The sequence below is a fragment of the Ciconia boyciana genome, chromosome 3 (assembly GCF_034638445.1).
Source record: "Ciconia boyciana chromosome 3, ASM3463844v1, whole genome shotgun sequence".
In the NCBI taxonomy this organism is placed as follows: domain Eukaryota; kingdom Metazoa; phylum Chordata; class Aves; order Ciconiiformes; family Ciconiidae; genus Ciconia; species Ciconia boyciana.
In genome coordinates, this window is record NC_132936.1 from 87709564 (window position 1) to 87736657 (window position 27094).

The 27094-nt window shown below is 37.2% G+C and overlaps 1 protein-coding gene across 2 annotated transcripts; it reads left to right on the forward strand.

The window, feature by feature from the left end:
• The first annotated feature begins 4722 nt into the window (after positions 1–4722).
• Positions 4723–26172, forward strand: EXO1 (exonuclease 1). Of its 2 annotated transcripts, none has more exons than XM_072856460.1 (14): positions 4723–4852; positions 5471–5644; positions 7843–7962; positions 8884–9007; positions 9791–9928; positions 10170–10382; positions 12140–12327; positions 13191–13287; positions 13898–14114; positions 15144–15399; positions 16656–17139; positions 17655–17756; positions 21936–22129; positions 24010–26172. In XM_072856460.1, the coding sequence occupies exons 2-14, from the start codon at positions 5484–5486 to the stop codon at positions 24149–24151; spliced, it is 2436 nt and encodes an 811-aa protein (XP_072712561.1). In that variant the 5' UTR covers positions 4723–4852; positions 5471–5483; the 3' UTR covers positions 24152–26172. The 2 variants fall into 2 exon arrangements, with proteins under 2 accessions (XP_072712561.1, XP_072712560.1); XM_072856459.1 differs by having other exon boundaries at positions 4731–5024; positions 24010–26171.
• The last annotated feature ends 922 nt before the right edge of the window (positions 26173–27094 follow it).

Consider the following 27094-nt stretch of genomic DNA (forward strand, 5'->3'; position numbering starts at 1 on the left):
GTCATATTTGCATATCGGCAAGACGTTTGGATCATTGCTTCAGACAGCCCTTGGCTACTTTGTCACCATCTGTCCTCAAGGTCCAGCATAAGCTGGATGCAGCCATCAGGACAACTCCCACTGGCGGTTACTGCTTACGCGGGGACGGGGCGGGGGGGGAGAGCACACTGCCACAATAAGGAATTCACTGAAATTTTGGAAAAACTAGTATAAAACAGACACCTGATCTACTAATGTCACCATAACTGATGCTCTGACTGTGAGCTTCAGCAAAGTGCCAGTTTTCATTCTGAATATTTTAATCTACCCCGTGAAGACAATTCCAGCAGTGCCAGACAATGTAGGGAAGGAAGTTTACTAAAAATCTGTAAGATGTCCTTGGCCATTGTAGTGCATTGTGAGGACAAAATTAATTTTGCTTTACCTTGGCTGTGTAAAGGTTAGCTGTCTACATCAGACCTAGTGATCCCATTTCCTCTCTACAGTGTTGAGAAAGTAGCAGTTCTAGAGGTACTTCAGCACACTTATCTTGGGCACCTATCTTAAATTTCCATTAGGTGTCAACAGGGCTATACTCTGTATAGTTTTTTATTACATGATACAAAACAATTGTAAAGGAAACAAAATGTTTCTGCTACACTTTCTATTTCCAGGTCTATTTGTAATGTATTCTGCCAGTCACTGTTACAAAACTGCTCTCGGAAATGAAAAGCATACAACAGGGATTTGGCATAGTAATTTCTGGTCTTAGCAGATTCTCCAGATACACGACCTACTTGTGGAAGGAAAGGATTGTATATGTTATTATAAGTCTTGTACCTAACCACACCACGGTGCTACTTCCCAATTTCATCTGGTATCTTTGGGAAATAAAACCACAATACTACAGTATTCTTTAAAGGAATAACTCACCAAAGTATTATCATCTGACTACTTCCTTCCAAGAGACACTGTTGAGCTTAAAGAGCAGTATCTTTAGCCCATTTAAGTCAAGATAGCTCTACTGAAACCAACAAAGCCTTTGACTCATTGTATAAAGCTTCCATTATTTTATAGAAATTATGAGATGTAATGAAGATGGGTCATGGATAATCAGGCTGAAGACTTTTGTAACAAACTGAATGTTAATGCATATCATGCTAACTCTTCAGCTCCAAGGTATCCACCCTTTCAGATTAAGGAATCGAAGAGGAAAAACTGAACCAGGCAAGAATTCTGTAGCTCTGACTTCCTTCAATGCAGTGCTTCTGACTCGGAGGTTCACCTTGTGAGTATTTTTAATGTAATCTACAGAAAATAGTCAAAAGTAGATTTAATTGAATTGCATATGACATTTTGAATGGTATGGATATATTATATTGTCTGACCTGATAATTGTTCTTCCCATGAACGCAGCAGTTTGAGGGGAAAAGAAATGTCAGAATTGATATAAGAACATATTCTTAAGAGAAGCAATCCTAATCCAAACAGAATTCTAATTGCAATTGAATTAAAACTTCTGGAACATGTCAAAGATAGTCAGAATCATGGAGTGAAAAAAGAATCAGTAAAGAGGAATTTAATCAGTATTTTCAGCATTAAAACATCTTATGCTGTACCGTGGCCAAATTATTTCTATGCATTTCTCAGTGCACACACAATATTCTTAAGAAGTTACAATTCAGATGTGCTCTTTTCAAAATGCATTGAATTTAAGCCTTGCTGTGCACTGTCTGGAAAAATTGCTTTTCTGCCCTGCTGACTGAGTCATCTGTGTAACGGAGTCAAAATATCAAAAGAACTATACAGACTCCAAAATGGCAAGCAGAAAAATAAACTGTTACATGGTAGATATTAGCCTAGATATATTTCTCACTGCAGATTTTGTTTTAATTTAAGCAAGCATAGCTTTATGTTAACTAAGAAGAAAAAGAAGCTTTATTATGTATTTAAAACTCAAAACTCATCAGTTGTTGATAATTTTACTCCAGACAATCTATTTTTCACTTGAAACTTGAAATCTTCACAGTGGAACTGCAGTACTAACATCTCAGATGGCCTGTGTTGCGGCTAACGGGACGGTTAGCCACAACACAAGCCCTGATGTGGGAAATGTATCTGTGTGCTCTGACCAGCCCACTGCTAGAGGGCTGTTTTCTTCATTTCCACGTCTGGCTGGGCCTTCTGGAGTGAGAGCAGGATCTTGTCAGGACAGATCAGACACATCACATGAGGATATGCCCGTCTGATAGTTCCTACCTGTGTAGGAAACAGAGGAGAAAAAAAAAGAAAGCTCTTCAAGGTACTCTAAAGTGAATTTATGCTATTGCATTTATACTAGTTATTGCATTTATGCAATATTTATTTATGCTATTTATGGCATTTATGCTATTCCATGAGGCCTGGAGCTACATGTACAATCATGTTGCTCAGGAATGGAGAAATAAGTCAGTTCTTTATATGTAGAAATAAGTAATTTCCTGTTTGTAATTACAAACATACCAGATATTCAACCTCTGTGAAATTTCAAGCAAAGTACTACACTTGATTCCTCTTCATCTCTATTACTTTTCCTCGGTTCCAAGACAGTATCATGATTTCTCAAACTCTCTTCAGAGAGACAGACATGTCCCCTAATCAGGATTCAGTCACCAGCTTCACAGATCTCCACTAAGAGCAGCTTAATAAAGCAGTTCAACATCATGCTTTCTTTTTTAATTTCAACAAATCAGGAAATAAAAACACCTACTCCAGTGCAGTGCTAATTTTTATTCTAGAGTGTTGGTAAGTCTTCTGGTCCAGTGGTCTCATTACTTGCAGCTGGAGCCATGCACACACCCTTGTATTTGTTCCAATCTTATCTGAGTACTAGCTCAACAAATGAAGCAGACATGCGGGTTTTTAGGAGTGCAGAGAAAATTTGCACAATTCAGCATTGCATCCATAGTCTCTCTTTTGTTCTAATTCTCTCTCCCCATTCTTTACTGAGTTTCTAGACTGCATTTGTTCTCTCTAGCAATATATGAAGACGTATTTCCTGAGGACAAGAAACATCAGGAGTAAGATCAATCTGAGACTGTTCTAGGTTCCAGCATGTCTGTTGCCAGTAGGAAGAAATTAAGGTTGGCACTGTAGAGTCCCTTGTCGTCCTGGTCTCTGGTATGTGCAGACGACATGCTGGCTATCAAACTATGGTTTACTGTGTTTAATGTGTCAAATAGGCAGAATGAGATAGTGCAACAGATGGTTAAATAGGAACTCAATCCCATGCATGGGTTGTCCCAAAACATTAACTAGATCTGTGAGACAAAAATGTTATTTGTATGCCTTTTTGTGTGTAATTGGACTATTCTTGTAAAACTCACTTGTGCACCACTTCACATTTCAGTATGTGATATGGATGTTCAGGGCTTTTTAAAATGAAAGCAGCTATAATAGTATGTAAGTACAGATTTAAAATTCTAACTTCGACCATCAATTCTTACGTTAACCCCAGGGTTTCACTGCTGTAACACCTGTCCCTCACCTCTTCCTTTGCAGTTAGTGACCTGCTTCCACTCTCTCCCTCTCCACTCACTGGGTTAGCTACAGGACTCAGTCCTTTGTCCTGTCAAAATTCTGTGATGCCTTTTGATTCCAATATACTTAATGTTTATATTTTTCATGTTAATTGTTATCCACATGCTGTCTTCAACTGCATGTCATGGATCCTTTGCTGTAATTGAACTGATCTGGAGCAGTCACTGTAAAGAATATTGTCAGAAATGGATCGCTCAGTATGACTGTCATTTCAAAATGACTCATTCGGAATACAGGTTACAGCAATAGTACAAACCGATGGTTACTGTATTTAAGTTCCTTATTCATATCTCTACTTAGACCAGTAACTTTTACTTACTGGTGCTTAGCTTCTTTACATATAAATATTGTAAGAAAGCAACAGACACAAATACATTCTTACTCCTACGGTGGTTTCTCTGCTGTTTTTGTTGGGTTTTTTTTAGTTGATAACTACCTGAAAAACTTTTCCATACACCAGGGTACAGAGTAACCAGACAGCAAGGATAAAAAGAAAGAACTAAAAATAAATGCTAAATACTATGACAACACAATCTTCCCGGGATGTTGACCGTAATTTTCTCCACTAGTGACTTAGTGGTTATAGAAAATTTGCATTAGCAAGTATTGCCAACACTAAGCTTTCAAACACACATGTATTAGTCCCAACATAAGGAAGCAATGTTTTCCCATTTTTCTACACTTTACTGAGAGACAGCAGAACTGAATTTGGCACGGGACATGCTGACTCAATGCTCCAGCACGGAGTCTGTTTCAGTGTATTAAACGTATTTTAATATTTTTGCAGATGCTTGAATTAGCTGCACTTCCTTTGCTAGCAGCAAATTTCATGGTTTACCCTTTAATGTCATGCCCCCTCAGAACCCCTTTCCCCAGCAGTTGTGGCTTAAATCCTGTCCTTAAATCCTTATCTTTCAAATGACAGAGAAGGTTCCAGAAAACTCCCGGTACCCAACACGAGAGCGGTTCCGAGACGCCTAGGAGCTCAGAGTCAGTCTGGCCGGCAAGCCGAACGCTCTGCTCCTCCATGGCCACGGCGTCCCCACGGGCCGGGCCGGGCCGGGCCGGGCCGCCTCACGGGGGTGGAGCTCGCGCCCTAACGGCTGCCCCGCCCGCCCTCCTCCGCGCGGAGCATGCTGGGACTTGTAGTCCCCACCCCCGGGGCGGGGCCAGTGCCCTGAGCGCGCGCTGCTTGAAAGCTGTGAGCGGCTGCCGCGCGCCACGACCGAGCGGAGCGGAGCGGAGCCGGCGGGGGCCGGCCGGCGCGCGAGCCTGCCCTTCCTCCCCCAGCGAGGTACTGGTGCGCGGCGCTCCGCGGCGGTTGGCGGCCGTGTTCCCCCGGCCCCTCTCTCTCACCCCCTCCCCGCGCAGTGGCGGCCCGCGCCGAGGCAGAGGCGCCGGCGGCGCCATGGGCGAGGCGGCCCTGAGCCGGCAGAGCTGCCGTAGACCCTCTCGCCCCCGGACAGGTACGGTTCCCGGTGTCGGTACGTGCGTGCCGCTCGGGGGGAGGCCGAGAGGGACGGCGCGGGGGGCGTCGCCGAGGCCCCGCCGGCCTCTGAGTCCCTGACCGAAGCGGGGGGAGGGGGCCGCGCATGGCGCCCCTTGTGCCGCCTCCCGACCCCGCTGTCTGTCGGGGGGCGTGCGCGGGGCCTGCTGCCCCCAGCTGCCGGCAGGCCTGCCGGCGGCGGGGAGCCCCGGCCCCGCGGGCTGCGCGCACCGCTGGCTTCAAGGTTTTGCATCTCTTCGGGCGGCGGAAAGGAGCTTCGGCTGCGCAGGGTGCGTGGTGGCACTCGCAGGAGCTTCTCGTGTCTCTGGTTTAGCCCAGTACCCTGTGTGCAGCCTGAGTTGACCTTCCTTGTGCAAAGATCCAGACTCAGCCTTGTGCTCACGCTTTTCATTTTCCCGACTGTAGTTTAAGCGACATCATGGGGATTCAGGGCCTACTCCAGTTTATCAAGGAGGCTGCTGAACCTACCCACGTGAAGAAATATAAAGGGCAGACGGTAGCTGTGGACACCTACTGTTGGCTGCACAAAGGCGCTTATGCTTGTGCTGAAAAGCTGGCTCGAGGAGAGCCAACAGATCTGTAAGTCTGTCTTGCATTTCGTCTCGGCCCTCTTACAAATGAAAGTTTTGTTAGCTTAACGTTTCTTGAGCTAAAAACTAAGTTAAAGCAGTTTCACTTCTTACTGTTGCTTCTGAATTCTCGGTCTCAGTTGTACTTTTCGGAAAATGAAATGTTGGCTATAAGTAAATAGCTTTCCAACTGTGCAAAATAAATACTGAAGTATATATTGGGGGAAAAAACTCTCTGAAATATTTTCTATTAAAACACCAATGGTTAGGTGAGCTTTTTCCAGCATGTCTCGCTCTCAGTTATAATCTAATCTCTCTGATGAGTTTCTGTAGATGCGATTCATACGTTTCAAATTTAGTATTATTTTCAGGAACCTTATTTGTACAAAGTAATAGATTGTAAATACTGCTGTGACAAAAGTTGTAATGATACTGAGGAATTCTGAGAGATGTGTTGTGCTCAGAATAAGGTGTAAGTTTTCTTGCTTAACGTACTATATTTTTGGTAAGAGTAACTTTTCTAATGTAACATGGATTTTTCATTTACACAGTTATATTTCTAAGGAAGGAAATGAACAGAAATGGTTGTATTTCAAGTTCAGCTTTGGATCAGATTTGCATAAGTTCTTACCCATCTCTGGAAAACTGGGTTGAACTCTTGTTTTAGATTGAATATAGTTTTAAATGAAGGTAATCTTTATCTTTTCAGAAATAAAGCTACCCTGATTAGCCTAGATCAAACTTCACTTATGAAATTTTGATTAAATGTGTGATTGGAAGCAAGAAAGAGTTGGTGGTTCGCAAATGGGTTCAAATTTTTAACTCCTGCTTCTGTTGATATGAAGAACTGTAGAGTTTCATCCAACCCTGCTCCCTGCCTTTGAAGGTAGTGGAGATCCCTCAGAGTCCTGAGAATCAGATACACTTCAGTTGAGAAAGAAATTGACTGACAGGAGAAACATTAATAGTCATAGGAAACTTTGGAATGGTTGAATTTAACTACGTGACTATTTTATGACCAAATCTTGTTTCCACACACATATGATTGCTGATCTTAGACTGGCACTTTAACTATAGTGTAGAGAGTCCTTTCACACTTTAAAATTCATTTGAATTGAGATATTACATAGCTACAATCCTATTCGCTCCTGTCTTTCAAAAATCATAGTTATTCTTTGGTTTATGTTTTGTAGCTCTAAACCCAGTTTCTTCAGTGCTCATATCCTTAGATTCTAAGTGCTGCTAAGTCCCACTCTCCCTCCCCTCCCTGCCCCATGCAGGAAAGGTTGCTGTTGCTGTTTTAAACAGTGTCCTTGAAAGAAAAAGAAAAAACAAACTTGAATTTTTTTTTAATTGAGCATCATTGTCATGCACTTAGTGTTTACAGCAGCTATTAGATTTCAGTTCTGTGCTGCTGCTGAAATAATCTCATACAGATCTGTAGAAATTACAGGTAAGGAGATCAGAGGTTCGAGGGAATATGTAAAGTCTGGAATTCCCTACAAATATTTTACTAAGGGATGGGTCTGGAAGGCAGTGGAGGATTGCCTCCTGGTCCATACACATTCTTCACTGTTAGTACAGTCCGGGGAACTCTCCTGTCTTTTGGAATATTTTCAGTACTCTGCCTGTATTTTTAGTATGGGAAGACATGTTTGCATGTCTGTCCATAGCATGTATCCCTCATCTGGAGAGAAGAGGGGATACTTCCACAACAAGAAGTTTAATACCTCATCACTCCTCCAAATCTACAAAAGTGCATTTAATCTGCCTTTCACAAGGCTTCAGGGAAAGATAATGTACTGTGCTCGTCTGCCTCCTGTTTCCCTGGCCGTTAGGAACTCAGTTGCTGAAACTAAAGAGATGATCCATGTTTTAACTTGTAAAGTTTTTGGCAGTGTTGAATCCTAATGTAGCAAAATCAAACAAATTTTACTTGAGTTCTTATTTCATTTTGTGTAGGAGTAGGGAGCAGTCAGTCCAGCTCTGAGTTGGGAGGTAGAGCATTGCTCTTGTGAAAAAAACAGCATTCAAGTGTTCTTACTCTTTTTGTGATGCTGGGAAAATATATGGCCCGTTAAGATCCTTGAAAAATAGTTAGCCCTAAACTTACAGTTCTCCTTTCCTGCAAACAGAAAATATGCAATAGGCTTGTGCTTAACAATGAAGTTTATCTTTCTTTTCTTTCTTTTGTTATCATTGATACAGTTATGTAGCTTTCTGTATGAAACTTGTTGATATGCTCCTGTCGTTTGGAATTAAACCAATTTTGGTATTTGATGGATGCACCCTACCTTCTAAGAAGGAAGTGGAAAAGGCCCGGCGAGAGTAAGTACTGAACTGCTTTGCTTGCAAATCAATACAGTGTGTTTAACACTGCAATTCATTTTCAAAGTTGAAAAACCTCAAACTTCAGCTAGGTAGTAATCTCTGGTAAACTTTCCTGCAATGCAGTGTTATTTCATTTAATTTACATTTAAAAATCATACAAACCTCTTCTTAGAGGTTTTATTCCAAAAATAGAAACGCACTTCATAAATGAAAGCACTTTTATAGAGGAAGGAAGTAAACCTCTGAGCATTAGTTCCTGTAATGTATTAAAGGCTTTTAGTTTACCCGCCTTTGTGATCTCTGGACAAAAATATTTATTCCCGATATAATTTTATTTAAAAATAACATCACCTTTCTCATCTTTCTCTACAAATAATTAGATAAACTTGTTTCAGGTTTGGATTCAGGTCTCTATGTAATGGGGGTGCAAATTTTCACGGAAGTGGTGAGAATTTTTCACTAGTGGTTTTTATTTATAAATTCTCATGGGACATATGCTTCCTTCAGTGTGGAGCGAACAATTTCCGGTATTTGAAATGAAGTAAATGATGCCTTCTGTCCTCTAAAACAATAAGTATCTAATGTCAGATACTCCCAAATTCCATTAAATCTATTTTACTGCAACCTGAGAGTGGGTGCATCTCTCTTACACTGCTGATTTCAGTTCCTGAGTTGTCACTGTTTTCTGAGAAAACATTATACATTTCAACATGCCAATCTAATCATCCTTGTAAATACAATGACTTAGTTATTCTCATGTTTTAAAAAAATATGTAGTAGAACAGATTTGGGAAGTGTTCATATGCAAAACAATATTTTGGTCCCCCTTTCCTACCTGTCTCTCTAGTCCTTTCCACTACTTGTTCTTTTAAGTGAAAAATAATCTGAGATTGGTGGATATTTTTGTTTATCTTTCAGGAAGCGCCAAGCCAGTCTTCTGAAGGGGAAACAATTGTTGCAGGAAGGGAGACTGTCAGAAGCTAGGGAATGTTTTGGGCGCAGTGTAAATGTTACCCATGTTATGGCTCATGAAGTTATTAAAGTAAGTTGTCAATGCTGTTGATGCATACATTTTTTAAAAACTGTCAGTAGCAGGTTGCATGTCTTACTCTGCTTTTGTATGGCTACATCACTACCTCTTCTATGTAGACAAGAAAAATATTCGCCCCTTCATAGCCTCTAATTGTCCTGCATACACTGGATCATGTTAGGCACAGTTAACAAACTTTAACTTTACTTCAAGTTTATTATGCCCAGTTGTATAAATAATGATGTGTCAATTGAAATACATCTCTTCTTACTGTTATGAACTGACTTTGATAACACCAACAGTTTTACTTTTGCCACACAAAAACTAAGCACGATTTTTTTTTTTTATATTTTTCTCCTCTGCTAGTTCCTGAGAATAGACTACAGAAAAAATTTTGTCTGCTTAAAAACCTTTCTAGTAGCTTTTTGCTATCCTTCCACTGCAGTCATAGGATCTTTATCAAAATAGTATTACCTCTGTTCTAGTGCTGTTTTCCTTTGTCCAGAATATAACTTGCATGAGTTTGAAGCTGGCACCTGTGGTCAGATGCAGTGAGCATAGTGTTACAGGCCAACACAGGAAAGGTTGTTTTTGTAAACTAGTCTATGTAGGTCTAGACTGCTTGAAACTTGAGTTCTGAATGTGAAATATCAGGCTCTAATGGAGGGACGGGTGTGTGATTAAAAAGATCATAGTTTTAGTTTTTTAGGGTAGAGGTTCTTATGTTTTCAGGTGTCTTAAGGTAATTACTGAAAATTGATGCAAGGTACTTGTATGCTTCTTGTTTATGTACAGGCTGCGCGAGCCCGGGGAGTTGATTGTATTGTTGCTCCTTATGAAGCTGATGCTCAGTTGGCTTATCTTAATAAGACTGGCATGGTTCAAGCTATAATTACAGAAGACTCTGATCTTTTAGCTTTTGGATGTAAAAAGGTATGGAAGAAAATACTAATAGCCTTTACCTCTTGCTGATATCTTAAAAGCAGAGTTTGAAGTTGCCAAATGTGTTTGATGTATGGATTTACTCTTCTACAGTAAATGGAGGAAACAGAAGAGATGAGAATAGCACTCGGCCTCTGTTTCCACCAAGTGCAACAAGCTAGCTTATATGGGTGAAAATTGTTGTTTTCTTAATAATTCTTAATTTCTTAATAGTTGTTTTTTTAATTTCCAGGTGTTTCTGAAAATTGACAAGTTTGGAAATGGACTAGAGATAGATCAAGCTCGACTAGGAAACTGCAAGCAGCTTGGAAATGTATTTACAGAAGAGAAATTCCGCTACATGTGTATTCTTTCTGGTTGTGACTACCTCTCGTCAATTCATGGAATTGGGTTAGCTAAAGCGTGCAAGTTACTAAAATTAGCCAACAATCCAGATATTATAAAGGTAAACTTGGTTTCGCTTTGTGTGTTGGCTTTTTGGGAGCCTATATCAGTATATATGAAATTAACACTTAATTGAAAATATGAGGGGTTCTTGACGTCTTCCATTTTGAGGAGAATGCTAAAAGAAGTATTTTTTACCTGTGCATTAGAAAGATGCTGAGTTAAACTTACTCAAGTATTGACGCTATTATATATTTAATGAAATACATGGAAGTAAACTTAAAGAATTGTTCTAATCCTTCAAGGGCATATTCTATTTGAGGAGAGACTTAATTTTTTGTCAGGCTCTGGATTTTTTTCCCCTCATTACCTGCTCTTTCTTCTGTTTTTGCGGATTAGTTATTAGAACTGCTAATTGAACGCTGTTACTTTTGCATAAGTACACTTTTATCTGGGGTGGAGGGGAGGGGGGGGGATTTGGAATATTATTTGATTCCCTTTTTGCATTTAATTACATACATATGGACACAGAAATTTATGAAAGAAAAGTTTGGTATGGTGCAAAACAAAAAAAAAAGGTATTTTTTTATCTTATCTGATGTATGAAATGAAAACAAATCTAGTATTAGGAAATACAGAGGCCAAGAGAGTGGGACTAACTTCTGTGTAGATAGTAAGGGAGAAGAAAGGTTTTTAAGAGCTAATACGAAAAATACCTTATGTGGCTGTCCTGGCAGCAGGTAAATCTAATCCAGAAAAGCATTTAAATATGCAGTCTAATTAACTTACTATATTATCTTCTTTCTTAAATTACTTGCATGCTTTAGTGTTTGTTTTTCTCTCACAGGCTGTACACAAAGAACTATGATTTTTAGTTTTAAAATGTTTTGTATTGTGTAAAGTAGGCACCAAAGCAACTGGTTTGGTTGGCTTTTGTGGAAGTAAAAAGGGAACTTTGAACTCTTCCCGTACAAATCATGATTTCCTTTAATGTATCTCTTTTTGAGCAAAATGTCAGGATTTAATCATTTGAAAAACTTTTCCCTTAGAAATTTGTCATGTGATTCATCACTGCTATTTTCCAACAGTGTTGGAAGCTCATGAGTGAGTCAAAAGATATAAAGTAGTCCAACAGTGCCTATTCAAACTCTTACTACTTAATGAGATGAGTAAATTTGCCTATATTTAGGATGCATGGCCAAAACACTGCTGATGTTTTGTTTGGAGAGGAGGAGAAGCTCTTGCCTCTAGCAGTATGATAAACTTGATCTTCAAAAGAACATAATCTGCCTTCTGTGAAACTGGAAAATGTAGAGGTCAATGAATTATTAGAAACTTTTTAGAGTGGTGCAGTAACAATATATATATAGGAGGAGCTACCAGATCAATATGTAGCCTTTTGTGATGAGTAATGGGAGGGGGGGGGGGGGAATCTGATTAGTTTTGCTTTTTTCTGTCCTAAAAACACCCATGTATTGCTTATGTGTTCTGATAATATGAATGATAAAATTTTATATACACTAGTTTTAACAAATATACCTTAAGGAGATGCTCTGTATTTCTATTCAGATTTTGTATTTATTGATTGGACAAGAAGTGTTTATAAAGAGTTGAATTGTGTTATGTGATTGTAAACAACATCAGAGTGGGAAAATAATGTACGAAATTTCTTTTTTCCTTCCCCTGTTGAATCTGTTGTAACAGGACACACATTCTACATTTAATTACAAGCAAAGATACTTAATAATTGAAATGTATTTAACCTTTTGTGTAACCTGTTTAAATGAAAGAGTAAGCAATTTTTCTTTTTTTTGACAGGTTATTAAGAAAATGGGGCAGTACTTGAAGATGAATATAACAGTACCAGAAGAATACATACAGGGTTTTACACGAGCCAATAATACATTCCTTTATCAGTTAGTTTTTGATCCTGTCAACAGAAAATTAGTTCCTCTGAATGCATATGGGGATGATATTGATCCAGAAACACTAATTTATGCAGGGCGGTATCCTTTGTGTTGAAACAACAGAGTGGGGAAATAAGAGTGAGCAGATGGGGTGTCTTACACTTTTCATTGCATCTGTGGTGTAGTTATATTTTTCATTGCATCTCTGCAGTTGACTAAAGCCTGGCTTTTCTGCAGTCTTAGAAAGTTGTTGGTTTTTTTTTTTCTTCTTTTCTCTTTTGCTCTGATTTTAATTAATTAAAAAAAAGTGCAGGGAGTAACTGAGTGACCTATCATTGACATATCATTTTAGGCAGAAGTTATTGAACTTTTTTTCTTTTCAGAAAACAACTTCTTAAATACAGGTTATATTTAAACTGTTTGAGTCACTTTACAACTGTCTCTAATTTCTGCCTGTTAAATGTGTTATAATCTCTGCCAGTTTAATTCTTGCAATCCAAGTTAAACTCATACCCTAATCTAAGCATTTCCTGTTTTATCAGATATGTCTTCCTATAGAGCAAGTAGCATTTTGCTACATTTGTGCAGCATAAATTTCAGCATGGAAGATTAGGAAAATGAAGAAAGAGAGGGGACTGTTGCAGTAGTTACTAGCTTTGTATGTTCTTTAAGCCACCTAATCTCTGGCATTTCCAGAAATTAGGAAGGAGAAAGATGGTAACTTTCCTGCTGATGGTTGAAGGTTTTCCTTTTGACTTCCATGATTTGCCAAGCACTGCAGATCTATTACAATTGCTGTTGCATCAGATTGAGCCATGAGTAGTAGTATTAATGCTTTTGTTTAATATTCTAGCAATGCTTTTTAGCACAAAAAAGGGGAAACAGCTAGTCTAACTGTCATGCTACAGTTCTTGAAATTTAATGTAATATTCAGATATTTTCCTTTAATATGATGGGAACAGACATTTTGGTGATGCTACTGCTTTTCAAATTGCCATCGGCAACATTGATATCGATACAATGGAACAAATTGACAATTATAACCCTGACACTGCACAGGTAAAATCTTTGTTCTGAAGTTATATATTAAGATTTTGATGTGGGTCTGAACATTCATGGAAAAATATGATTGAATGTTATCTGCAACTGACTTGGCAGTGAAAGCTATTCTGCCATTACAGAAACTGTATGGTCCCACACGCGTATTTCTCATTCTTTGGGCAGGTAAAATCTTACTTTTCATGCATTTGACTTTAATGTTTGTTTCACTTTCAGACTTTTTTGATAAGTCCAATACTATTGACAGAAGTAACTGATTTAAAAACAAAATTGTCAGATTTGGGTTTCTTCCAAGTGTATAACTATGAGGAAAGTATTTTCCCAAATTAGGTTTTCTGAATAAAAATGAAATTTAAACTTTTAATTTTGTCTGAGATGAGCAGTTAGTCAATTGCACCATATTGGAATGAAGAAATTATGGCAGCACAAAAGGAAAAGAATTTGTATGAAAAGCGTGAGAAATGTGGGAATAAAAAATAAAATGTTTGTGTAGAGTATGTCACTAGTTGTTATGCAAATGTCAAAATGTCCTTAGATGCTAAATCAGGAAGTTAAATGTAGAAGGCAGAATTATAAACCTATGTCTTGTTTTTTAAATTTTTTTTTTTAGCCCGTGCAGCAGAGAAGTTGTGGCTGGAATGACAGACGTGCTAATCATGTAAATAGCATTTGGAGCAGAGACTACAAGCTTGGCCATAATGCAGATACTGTTCCTCATAAAATGCATTTACTAGAGAAACAAACAAACAAAGGCATAGAGAAGATAATTAGTGTTAAAGGGCTAAAACTTCCAGGCAAAGAGCTCTTGGCAAAAAGACCAAGGAGTGGTATGTTTTTATTAAAATAAGTATATAAATAACAGTAGAAGGCTATGGGTAAAGAAAATATTTTTATCTTGGAGTTGATGGCATGAGATTTTAGAGGCCTAACTCTAACTTTTATTGTCTGTATTCTGTTTTCAAAAAGCTGCAAGATTAAAGAGCCATAATATTAAAGCCTACGTAATGATTAAAGGTGGCAGCAAACTTTCAGCAGCACTTGATTTTAACTTTCTTTAATTTGCTATAAAACTTCATTGTTTTCAATTTTAAGTTATGTTTAATAACATCTGTTCTATTTTTAGATATTTTTGTTTTAATTTCCATCTTATAATGGCTTGTGAAGAAATGAAAATAGCCTATTTTTCCTAGAGTTGATATTTGGCCAGACAGAAAATTTAAAGAACATTTTCTGTACTCTTCTAACACTGTGCTGCCTGTATCCCCTGTATAGATATTCCTTACTCCAACTTTCTCTAGTAAATCTGTGCTATCTTGTCTTCTACACTTCCTGTTATATGTGCTGAAATAAACCGTGCGCTTGTAATAAAGGGGCACTTCTTTGTTCCCGTTGTGCTTTATCTGATAATGTTAAGTAGTTTCTCTTCCTCTGCTTCCTTTATTTTCTGATTACACTACTAGAGCTCCTTTTTTTTGCCTTAGTTACCCCTGATATTTCCTGCTCCCTGGTTTATCAAAATTTGTAGTTAAGCAACCTGTCTTTAAGTCAAATTTAGCTTTGCTTTCAAGTGTTTAAAAAAAACCAAAAAACAAAAAACACACAAACCCCAAACAAACATGTTTCATTTCAGCTGTTCTGCCTTCGCTCCATCTGCCTTTTCATAGAAAGTTGTTTTTAAGGCTATGTACTAGAAAACAGCTGTGTTAAAGACTTCTAAGTCTGTAAGGTCAAGAATGTTCCTACCAGACCTTACTAATATTTTTTAAGCCTGTAAGAGTAAATATGTAATGCTCAGTTCTCTCATAACTGGTTAATTCTAGAACATGCTTCTACAGTGATGCTTAAATTGTCTTTAGATTTAGAAGAAATATCAGATGGAGATCTGTTGAACCAATATTCATTTTCAAGAGCAAAAAAATTCAAGAAGGAGAATGATCGTGATGGTCAAGCACAAAAGAGTGTCTCAGCAATACAAAGCCTTGATTCTTCAGGGAATTCTGTCACTCAAGAAAGTTCTAACTCCCTGCCCAGAGTTAGAAATAAATTTGCTTCCTTTCTACAAAGGAAAAACAAAGAGAAGGATGCTGTAATTGTTCCTGGAACAAGAAGCAGGTATGCTTGCATCACATGTTTTAGTAAGCAGCAAAATACTATTTGCTGTTCTGGTTGCTGAAATAACCTGAATACTGGAAATGTGAAAAATGCTACCTCAGACTTTTTTTATGCAACTGTATTAATACACCTGTAGTCCTGAGCTGAGATGGAGAACCCTTTATGCTAGGCATGCTGTCTCTGTGTGACATAGGAGATAGATAAACAATGTCAATTTTTTACTGCAGAAATGAAGACTGTGAGTCTATTCAATACAGTCTAGCCTCTGGGTATCAAAATTAATTAGAACTTGGCCATATTTCTTTTCCAGGTAAAGGTCATATGACTTATCTCAAAAAAAAAAAAATATTAGCTGCTTTGTGCCAAATATGTAAGTAGTTAGTGAATATATTGTCTTATGTTGACAGGGTTTTTTGTTTCAGTAAAGCCAAACCTGGCCATATTGTATGACAAATACCTATTCGTATCCCATCCCATTCAGTTGGTGTTCCTGATCTCTGCACAGCACTTTGAGAAGTGGGACTTTGGGCTTGTTAGGTTTTTTTAATTGGCTGTGTGTTATGGGTTTTTTGGTCGCATTTGGCCACAGCTACTTGAATTGGTTTTACAAAGCATTCTCACAATTGTGTGTCTTATTGTGTAATTTTTACCTTAAATAATTTGAATATTTTTGAGCAGTATAATTTTACAGAACAGTCTTAATACTGATGTTCTTTAGCTTTAATGCACACCTTCCTGAGCTGAAAGTTTTGTTACGTTGCATCAAAAATTATGAGTTGTCAGTGATGGTAGGTTCTTCTCTAAAGCAATGCTGAGTTTCTTAAAAAGCTCTGACTTGTACTTACTCTTAGGAGCTGCTGCTATAGCATGGAAAAGAACTAGTTAGGTTCTAGTTTCCTTGGTAAGAGGTGCTGAAGTGTTTCACTACTGTTCAGCTTTATTATAATTAATGAATATATTCTTAAATTTTGTAGGAACCCTAGATGCTTCTCTTTTTCAGATGAAGAACCTTATTAGTGTTTCAGTCAATGAATGACATGTTTACAGATGCTTTTTTCCCCTCTTTTTTTACTGTTACCTGTTAAATGCCTCCCTGAGGGACTAAGACTTTGCCCATTGTCAAAATAATTTGTGTCTGCAAGTGCGCTTAAAAAATAAAATTGATGGATAGGGAAAACGATAGGATTTTGTAGATGACATACTCATTTGCAGTAACTTTCTTCTCCCTTGCCTTCACCTTTTTTTACTTTTTTTAGGTTTTTCTGCAATGATGCAATTATGTTTGATGGTAGAGCAAAGAAGGATGACAGTGATCTAACTCAAGATGCTGAGCGGGATTGCCAGAAACAGGAAGTAAAATATGTAGCAGAAGATGTTTCTCAGTTTTCAGAAACTGAAAAATCAACAAGGGTTATCTTTACACCTCCTGCAGAAAAGCAGAAAAATTGCTTCCGGTGGTTTAGCAGCCTCATAAATAATTCAGGAAATCCTGGTCCATCTCATACTGTATTTTCACAGCAGTTTTACCAACAGAGAAGCAACTGTGTGGTATCCCAGGAAGATCAGATTAATGGCATACAAACGGAGACTGGGGCAGTGTGTGGCAAGTTGGAGGAAGAATCCTCCCCCTTAACAGAACTGGAACGGTCATCACAGTCTCAAAGGTCTTGTGAGCCATCAGAATGCAGTTTGGAGTCTTCAGAAATACTGCAAGTGTCTAACAACAGTTCAGATGCAGAAGTAAGAAAACTAGATATTGTTTCAGCATTTGCTTTGACTTTAAATTATAAAAGAAATTAGGCAGCAAAGTCTTCTCTTCAAAGTGACACCCTGCAGGTTACGTAGCTTGTGCTAACAAAACTTGTCAATGCTTAACATAGTTGTGTAGAATGGATTGACTTACTAGCTTAAATCAAGTCTGTTCTCTGGTTTTAGTCTGTCTTCAGTCTTTCCACTGCTATCACTACCATGGATCATTAAAAAACGCGGTAGGCTAGCTCTTGTTCTCTGCTTTTGTTAGTCCCTGAAGAAGTCCTTTCAGAAAGCATGTGTGTGTCACCATAGTGTTGCTTGTTGAAAATAAGCCCAGGTTTTTGTATAAGTTCTTAGAATTACTGAAAACATTATGCCTTATAAAGTATATATGTGTAGATATAAAAATATACATTGTGGGGGGGAAAAAAACCCCACAAACAAAAAAACTGCCAACAAACCCCAACCTGTTTTAAAACCAAATGAATTTTCTCTTGATGAAGGAATCTGACTCCAATTCAAAGCTGGCTGATGATAAATGTTCTCGGACTCCAGTATTTTCTGCCTTTCAAAGTGACAGAAAAAATACAATCATAAAGACCAAGGTAAGAATTCTTTCAATATGAGCTCTACTAAACTCTGAAAATCAGTTTTGCTTTCTACTAGTTCATTCTAGAACACTTAATGAAAGAATCTTAAGCAATGCACATGTTGGCAAGAGAAAGCTATATCCTTGTTCATCTATATCAGAGCTGAGATGAACTATAACTAGGCCATCTATGATTGATATCACAGTTGCAACTTGTTTGGGGATTTTAAACACTTTGGTATAAAATGAGAAGCCAAGCTAAGGCAAAAAATCACTTCTTAATTTATCTCAGGCATGCTAAATACACAGGTTTTACTATGCAAATTGCAGTCATGTTCATAATCCAGATACAGTCACAAGATACAACCTAATTTCATTGCTTGTCTTGATAAATCTGCTAGTTTAGCAGTCTCCTTCCTCTTTGACTAGAAAAAACATGTTTAAATTTCAAAATCTGGAAAGGTTTTAGTCAACCTTTCTTGTTTAATTGTTTTAGTTAAAAGCCATGTTGAATCAGTATGGAAGGACAGTCAATTTTCCTTGAGGGCCCGCATTTCAGTTACTTTTCCTATTGGCTGTGCACCTGTAATTTGACTTCTGTGCGGTTTCTTGGATGTCTAAGAATAAACTTATGTCCCTTGTCTCTGTTACATTTCTAAGACCTTTACCCATTAGTCTAGTTTTCAAAACTTCTCAGACCTTAACATTTAAAAGTGCTCTAACTCCTTAGGCATTGTCATTAGAATTGGCCAAAATATTCATAAGTCAAAGGAAGATGCTTTCATCCTTTCATGTACACCCCTACTAACTTCTTTCTTGTAGACAGACTAAAAATCACAAGCTTCTCTCTGCCAAACGAGAATACTGTGTGTGTTTTGTATAATAGTGACATCTTGTGGTTATTGCTAGTAACTTCTGTCTTAAGCTGGAATTTACATGTTTTTTTATTGAATGCCTGATTACAAAAATTGATGCCTTTTCATTAAATTAACATTTTGCCCACTTCTCCTCAACAAGACTGAGCAATGAAATGAAATAATCCTGGGACTCAGAATTTTATTACTTTGTTTTTTAAGAATGTATTTAATGTGTTTTGCTTAATGTTTTGCTCACCTTAAGGGTATATTGGGAGAATGAATATACAAATACTAGGGAATACACAGTATGGAAGTACTGAGGTAATATAAGCATCATATATAAACAAACTTTCAGGATGCATGGAGCTCTTCAGACAATAGAAATCTGCTGAGAATCCGTGAGGAGAGTAGGGTTAGTTTAAAGCAAGCGGCTAGTAGGAGGACTTTCCCCACTTATTTCTTTGGCCATGCATTCCCTCTGCTTCCTTGTATGTGCTGGTAATAATACTTAAAATGAGTTGGACCAGAAAACTGAGCTGGCTGAGGACTAACTTGACAACAACAACCAAAAGGTCAATCATATTGGAACTCGGGCCCACCCAGGCTCTCAGGCTTCTGTGAGTCATAGCACCAGTAAGACCATTGCCAGAAGTAGCCAGAACTGAAGAGGGGGGAGGCAGAGATAAGGAGCACTACTTTTGGCTCAGTTTCCCCTTAGGATTGCTTACTGCAAGTGTAAAACAAGGGAAATCTTTGCTGGTGTTAAGTACAGTAAAAGACACTGAAAGGAATAATGAGTTTCACATTTAGGGAAGAAGCAGTCAATCACTAAAAACATAAATTATTCTGATTTTGGTAAGCTGACATAACATAGCTGATGTGTAGAGAAATTTAATAATTGGGGGAGGCAATCTGGGGAAGCTGTCAACTCTTATCATGGTTCTAGTACAAAATGTGAAGTGCCTAGCTAGTCAATTCTAATATCAAAGCTAATAGAAGCTTTTCTCTAACAGTTGCCTACAAGATAGTGATCTCTCTAGGACCTTGTAGTTTTTTCTGTGATGGTATTCCAGCTGTGGTTTTTACTGCTAATTATTTTCCACAATTGCTATGAGCTCAGCAAAGAGGCTAATATTGACAAAAGAAAAGAGAGCAATCTACTCTGGTTTTAAGTTTCTTAGTGGGTGTTTGACATGCAGCTTTGCCTACTTTTGGGTTAGTTAAGTTATAATTCTGATGTAATTCAGTACCACAAAGAAATGCAGGATTATGGGTGACTTCACACATGTTGCAAAATGGCTGAGGTGATAGATAAACAGCAAAGTACTATAAAGCAGGGAGTTGTAGAATTTTGTTTTTATTCTTTCTAGTATTCTTGTTCCAATTTTTAGCCTACGCTTTAAACTTTTTTTTTCCAAATTTTTTTTGGGATTCCAAGATCTGCTTAGTCTATTCAGGTAGAAACAATGTCATTTCAGAAAAAAACTATAACAAGTGTGTGCGGTGGGGGATGACAAAATGCAATGTTGTTTTGGAAAGAACGCAGGTATGAGTTCTCTTTGAAGAAAAGGCTGCCAACATCTTTTATTTTAAGAAAAAAACCAAAAGGGTTACGTGATCAATAGCAAGTACTTGAATGGGGAAGAGCTATTTGCATTAGTTAAGTGAAGCACCTGAAGTAGGCAGAGCTGTGCTATCTTCTAAAGATGATCCAGTAAAACAGAAAAGATGATTCATATAGAGCAAAATGCTTTATTCTTAACGTTATCCAAATGGGAAATATGAGCATTATTTGCAACCTAGGTGTCCTAAACTGATCTTATATAGCCAAATGTAAAATAAGAACTTCTTAGAACTGTAGACAGTCACCATCTTTTCTGCAGGTATTGTATTTTTATAATTATGTTTTGGTCCTCATAGTGACAGACAAAAGCTAAAATAGCAGGCTAGAAGTGAGTGATCACTTAAGCTGGTAACTGTGAGTAGTTCATATTCTACAATGAAGTGGCAGAATGGCTCAAACACTAAAACATTCTAGTGCTTCTAAATGGCTACTTCTCAAAAAATCGGGGAAAACGATAAGCATATGTAAGACATGGAAGACGTAAGAAAATGACGGAAGACGTAAGAAAATGACGGAAAATATGAATAAGCCATTTGTGGCCTTTTGCCACTTGTGAACTTATTTGGCAAAGAAAGTTTTAACTTTGTCTAAAAGTACATTACATGTGTGATTATGCACATGTAGTGCAAATGGGAAGAGAGTGATTAAATAGGTAGCAATAGGTATGACTTTAAATTTATGAAATGTGGTAAGCTACTCATAGAAAAAAAAAAATCCTGCAGATCAGGCTCTAGTGTGTCTCTTCTGTTGTTAAAATAAACTCATTACTTCTTGTGCATGAAGTTGAGAAGGCAAAAATGATCAACAATGTTGTATGAGTGTCAGAAAGCGTGACAGCAGCAGTCTGAGTAGCTATCAGCCAGTTAGCCTGATATTGAACCCAGAAAAATGACAGTAATGTAAGAGATTGTGGTTGGGGATGAGAATGTGAAATATAAAAGTCACATTGACTGTCATAATTATAGGAATTGGATCATGTCAAAATGAGTTTCATGTACTTGTAAATATGAAAAAAAACAGATTTAGTGCTTGGAAACTAAGTGAATTGAAAATTAAGCACACATTTTTTTAATAATAGGGGTGGTGAATAGCTAGAATAAATTATATAATGAAGCCATGTATTTTTCTTTCAATTGATGTGTTCAAACTTAAGACTGGTTGCATTTGAGAGAGATATTCTGGCCAAGCACATCTGTTTTGAGTTCCAGGTACAGAAACTGGATAATAAGGTCCAACTAGAGGTCTAATGATCTTTGGAGTAATCATACTGATATCTGTGCCCTGCTTAGATTTCATGAAAAATGGAGTGATAAGTATCACAGAGTGATACCAGAGAGTAGCTTCTCTTTAAAATTCTGAAAGCTGACATTGAAGAGTTTTTGTTGTGCTCTCATATAAACAGATGAGAAAATAAATATTGAATAGACTTTAAAAACTGCATTCAAAAGAAATGTGTATTTGCAACGTCTTGGAATACAAAGACCTATGGAAACTGGTTTGCCAGTTCTTACAGCTGCATTATGTCTAATGTGTTTGAGATGCCACTTTTTAGATTATAGAAGCTATCTAAATAACCTTGTTATGGCAATTCAGGTTGCATTATCTCAACACAATGTAAAGCACTTTATTTTTTATTATAAGCTTTGCAGCATAATATCTGTTGCTTACAGGTTGTCATTTTAACCATTTGTGCTGTAATATTAAAATCTCACAGGTTCCTGGTTTACATAAATCCAGTTGTATAGGGTCACGTATTGTAACAAAGCTCAAGCCATTAATACCAGCTAAAGTAAGCGGATTAAGCAGGAAACTGTCACCTGTGCAGAAGAGAAATCACTGTGATGCTGAAAATAAGCTGGGACTGCAAGCCACCATTAGTGAACTCCGGAAAAACTTCCAATTTAAAAGGTAAGTTGCTTTAACTCTTTACTTAGCACCCTCTATACCTTTTGTTTCCCAAAGGAACAATTTTCAAAGCAGACTCTATGCATCTCCTCCAGACAATTCAATGAAGATAATAGCTTAAGATAGATATTTTCTACATACAATTTTTAATTTCCTAAGCTTAATATAACCATGAAGTATGATTTGTAGTAAATAAGCTCTTCTAATTACTTTTTTCTTTCTAACCAGGAAGAAATCTCAGCTAAAATTTATGTATTGAAGTAGTGCTTTTAGTTTAACATAATTTATATGAAAATTACTACAATTGTTTGACATCAAATACCAAAAGGCATTTCTTAGTCTAAATGCGAGAGCTGCATGAAAGTTGCCAAACTTAATTGAATACAAGGTTGTTTCTATTTAACTTCATGTGCCTCTCACATTTTGAGATGGCTGATTGTCAGAACTGTTATGCTTTCAAGATGATGGTGAATTGATGAAATATTTCTGTTAGCTGAAGTGTCTGGTTACAAGAGATGCTTTTGCACATTATAAAATGCTATTGTTGTCCCTTGTGTAGATGACTTGGTTAACTTGAAGCTTCTGCAAATATCTTCAAGGCTTGAACTTGAAGGAAAATGATGATTTAAAAAAAAAAACAACCAAAACAAACCAAAGTGTAGGTATTTTAACTTACACTATTTCTAGGCACTCAGGTAAAAGCTCCTGGTGGCAAAGCTTTCCCAGTTCCAAGTTGCAATCTCAACTTGGAATAAATAGATCTTATTTAAATAAAATTATTATTCTCACTAACCTGAAACCAAATGTGAGTAGGACAAAAGTATTCTCTTTGCACTAAGTAGTAAATGTGAGACTGGTGAGCATGTGTTAAGTCAGATGAATATATTTTAGTAAGTTTGGGCCTTACGGTAGGCTATTATAAACATACAACTGATTTCTGTTAAAAAAATATTACTTGCGGTATTAACATTTTTAGAAATCTTACTTTTTATTATCCACTTGTTGTGGGTTAAGAATGATAGTTTCAAAGAGGAAGTGAAAGTGTTTGTGTATGTATTGCTTGACCTCTAATTGGGAACGTCTGACCAGGGTTGTTCACAGGGAGAAAACTGATATATATTGATTTATCAGAATACAGGCAGATAGAACAGAGTGAGCCTAGATGGCACTCTGTTCCTTTTCTCTGCTGATGGTTGCAAGACTTGGCTCCAAACATCCACATTTTATCCATCCAGTTTTGGTTGGTCTGTAACTTCTGGGTATATACTGGGGATATATATCTTTGTGTATATTACTTACTTCTATGTACATAAAATACTTGTTTCTTAGCTTTTAGAGGATTATTTTCTTAATTTATTTCACAAAAAGGTTTTTCTCACTGCCAGGACTTACTTAGCTCTGACTATCTGTTTATTGTTTTTTCAGATTTTTAAAATGGTTCTAAATGAGCCTGTGTCTTAAGAATTATATTGTCTGATGGCAAATAAATCATGTGGGACACTAATCTGTTCTGTCCTAATGTCAAGACTCACGGGATATATATGAAACTACAGTTATTCAGAAGACTTAAATGTTAAGGAAGCATGTACAACCCAGAGTAGGATGGAGTACATACAGTCTTTCAGATATAAAGCTAATAGCTATCATTCTGTCACAGGATAAGTGGAACAGTTTAAATCACTTTCGGTGAAGTTGTTCAGCTGTAGTGAAATTGAAATTAAAACTTTCCATCACAAATGTTTATTTTGGGCTTATTCAGAGATGAGTGGGTAGTTACGTGAGGGGTCTTGCTTTGTTTTAAGCCGTATGTTCTTACAGGCCTGTCTTTAGAAACATGTAATAACATCCTTGGGTTTTGTTTTGTCTTTGTTTTTTTTGTGCAGAGAGTACGAAAAACTCCCTTCTTGTAAAAAGTCAGATCCATTGTCTCCAATCAAAGATAATATACAGCTCACTCCAGAAACAGAAGAAGAAATCTTTAATCATCTGGAATGTAGTCATGTTCAGAGAGCTATATTCCAATGAACTGTATGCTATGCACAATAGGATGCATTTTTAATCATTGTCAAAATTTACCTTCTGGATATTTCATCAATATAGAAAAGATGCTTTGAAAACCAACTATATATTTTAGTCTGACTAGTGATTTGTCACCTTCTTTTATAAAAGTGTCAGTCAAAAAGTACAGTTCTGTACTGACTGGAATAAAATCCTTCAGGTGCCTGTGTTCTCTTATTCAAAGTTCCATGCTAAACTTTTGTCCAAACCTTTTTCAGCTGCCCCTGGGCAGTTCATGCAGGTCACATATGCAATTCAAGTTTCTACAACAGCTATGGCTTTGCCTTTGCACAACAGCAGCAGAACAAGTTTGTGTCTTAATTTTTAATAGTTGATCATTCTTTTGTCTCTTCCTTTTTTTCTCTTGAGCTTAATCTGACTCCAAGACAGGAGTAAAACTGTTGTTCAGGGCTCATAACAGCCTTCACTATACTTCCAGCACTCTGATAACTATTTCTTTTCCCTGTAAGGTAAGATCTGCTCTCTCAACAGTTAGCTTTGTGTTTGATACAGTCATGTTATTGGTGGGAATAACCTGGGGACTGCAGAAAGGAATATCACAAATATTTGTTCCCCAAATTCTCACATTAATAGAATGATCTCTGAAGAAATAGCGTGTTCCTCTGTTTTACCTGCTCTTTCCATGTTTGTAGTCTTATCCAACAACAAATACACAAAATATCAGTCCTCAGAGCTAAGGGTTACAAAAGGGCATTGTCCTCGCAACAAACCAAGCTTCAGTCTTCAACAGCTGATCAACTAAAGGGAGATCCAGGAGACTAGGGTCCTTGCTTTGCATGACTGAATTATTGTGAAATAATATGATGGGATTTCAGATTTCTACCTTTAAAATCAAGATTTGAGTCAATGTAAAGATATGTCTAAACTTTTTTCCTTTTTTTAGGAAAGGACAGCATCTCTTTCTGCAGCAGATAAAGATACAAAAGGATGTCTTAACCTGTGAAATATATCCTTTCAATTCCTGAGAGGAATACTTTCCCCATCTTTGAGCTTTTTGCCAAAATTTAAAGTTTGAAGTTGACCTATGAGAGGCAGGTCTTTTTTTTAATGCAATGTACTTTTTTTTTTTTCCTCTTTAAAGAAATTTGCATCTATGAAACTAAGGTGACTGGCTGCATTAAATTACAAAGAAGCTGCTTACAAGAGTAGGTTATGTGTACATTTGTGGGAGCAGTCCTGTTATTTCTACATTTGTGTTGAAGGTATGGGATATACGGAGTTGAAGCAATGATGCTCTAGGACAGGCTTCCTCTCATGTGTGCACCATTAGAAAATCCCTACTCCTGAAAAGAAGGGTTTTTAACATTGATCTTCAATGAGAATTTTTATCTCTGGTATGATGTGACAAATAAAGGCCAGGGATAAATGTTTCTGTGTTTCCAGTCATAGAACTATTGCCTAGAATGAATTTTTATGTGTTGCTACAAATATATTAATAATGACAGAATGGATTTTTGAAGGGAAAACAAAAATAATTTGTTTTCCTCCATTGCTTATTTATCAGTGTGGGAGTTGAAAGGTTACTTTGTACAGTCCATCCTTGCCTGTTGCCTGCCTCTTCAGTCAAAGAGCCACTTGTTCCTGCTTTAGTGGATCACCAGAAGAGACAAACTACTTGTATTTTCAAGGACAGGTAATTTTAAAGGAGTATAGGACATCTTACATGCAAGCGACATGTGTGAAAGCAGTACTGCCTCTTTTAATTCTGTTGCCTGCAAATACTGCCTTACCTGTTCTTGTAGTTCATTTATTGAAAATACCATCACTTGTTTTACTCTAGCTTCTTTGAAGACAGAATCAGAGGAAATAAAGCAAATGTTATACATACATCCATACTGACGCTATTTTGTCACAAATGGGTGCCCTGTTTTTTTTTCCTGTATACTCCTGTATGACAGGAGACTAAAAATACAATTGATGATGCCTTAAAAGGTGTAGGGCATGTAATAACTTGCTGGAGTGCTATTTCAATAGTAGGTATTAGGGGAATTACTCATGCAAAAGTGCTTCTTGATTGTATTACACTGTATGGTCTTAAAGTAGATTTCTTAAAAATACTCCTGTATAATTTCTGGTTTGTGCTTTGGAGATCTTGGGTTCTGACTTCACATTATAGGGGATTCTTTTCAGAAAGCAGCTAATAGAGTAGAGTAATATTACATTACATGTAAGTATATGATACATGTAAGCATATAATAGCATATAAGTTTTATAGTTAAGTGTGGAGTTCTTGGGTTGGTGTTTATTTTATGCAAGATATGATAACATATATGCAAATGAATTTGTGCAAGACTTTATTCCTGCGTTAAAATTTACTGTAGGTAGTGTAATATTGCATAGTAAAAATTATTCAGTATCAAAATAGGAGAAATTGTTACAGGTTGGGGGGGTGGGGAGGGGAGTGGGGGGAGATAAAATAGAACATGCCCCAATGAAAAGTAAAAATAAGAAAGAAAAAAAACTGGGAGAGAAGGAGGGAGAATTTGGCTGTTTTTAAAAAGCAGGCATTTGAAAGCTGGAGGATATGAGGGTAGTTGGAAAACAAGAAATGAGTAGGAAGGAATGAAAGCAGATGGCAACTTGGAGGCATATGTCTTTGTGTTGCTTGCTTTTTAATCTAATATTCTTCTTACTTTTTTAGTTTCTGTAACAAATAGTCTCTAATTTTATCAGCAGAACTTCAAAATATTCTTACAAAGTGGATGGCATTGCTATATCCTATTAAAAGGGTGAACCTGGCCTGGAAAAACTAAATTTACTAATGGGGGTCTAATCACACTTCACTGTTCAAAGTGCTGACTAGCCATTCCTTCAGCAGAATGGTCATATGAACTGCAAATATTCAGTATCACAGAAGTGATATGAGAGTCTCATCAGCCAAATCGAGTA

Excerpts from the sequence above, each read along its gene's own strand:
- EXO1 (XM_072856460.1), top strand. The coding sequence starts at position 5,484 with ATGGGGATTCAGGGCCTACTCCAGTTTATCAAGGAGGCTGCTGAACCT. Across the intron at positions 9,929-10,169 it reads TAGCTTTTGGATGTAAAAAG|GTGTTTCTGAAAATTGACAA; the intron begins GTATGGAAGAAA and ends TTTAATTTCCAG. Across the intron at positions 15,400-16,655 it reads GTTCCTGGAACAAGAAGCAG|GTTTTTCTGCAATGATGCAA; the intron begins GTATGCTTGCAT and ends TACTTTTTTTAG.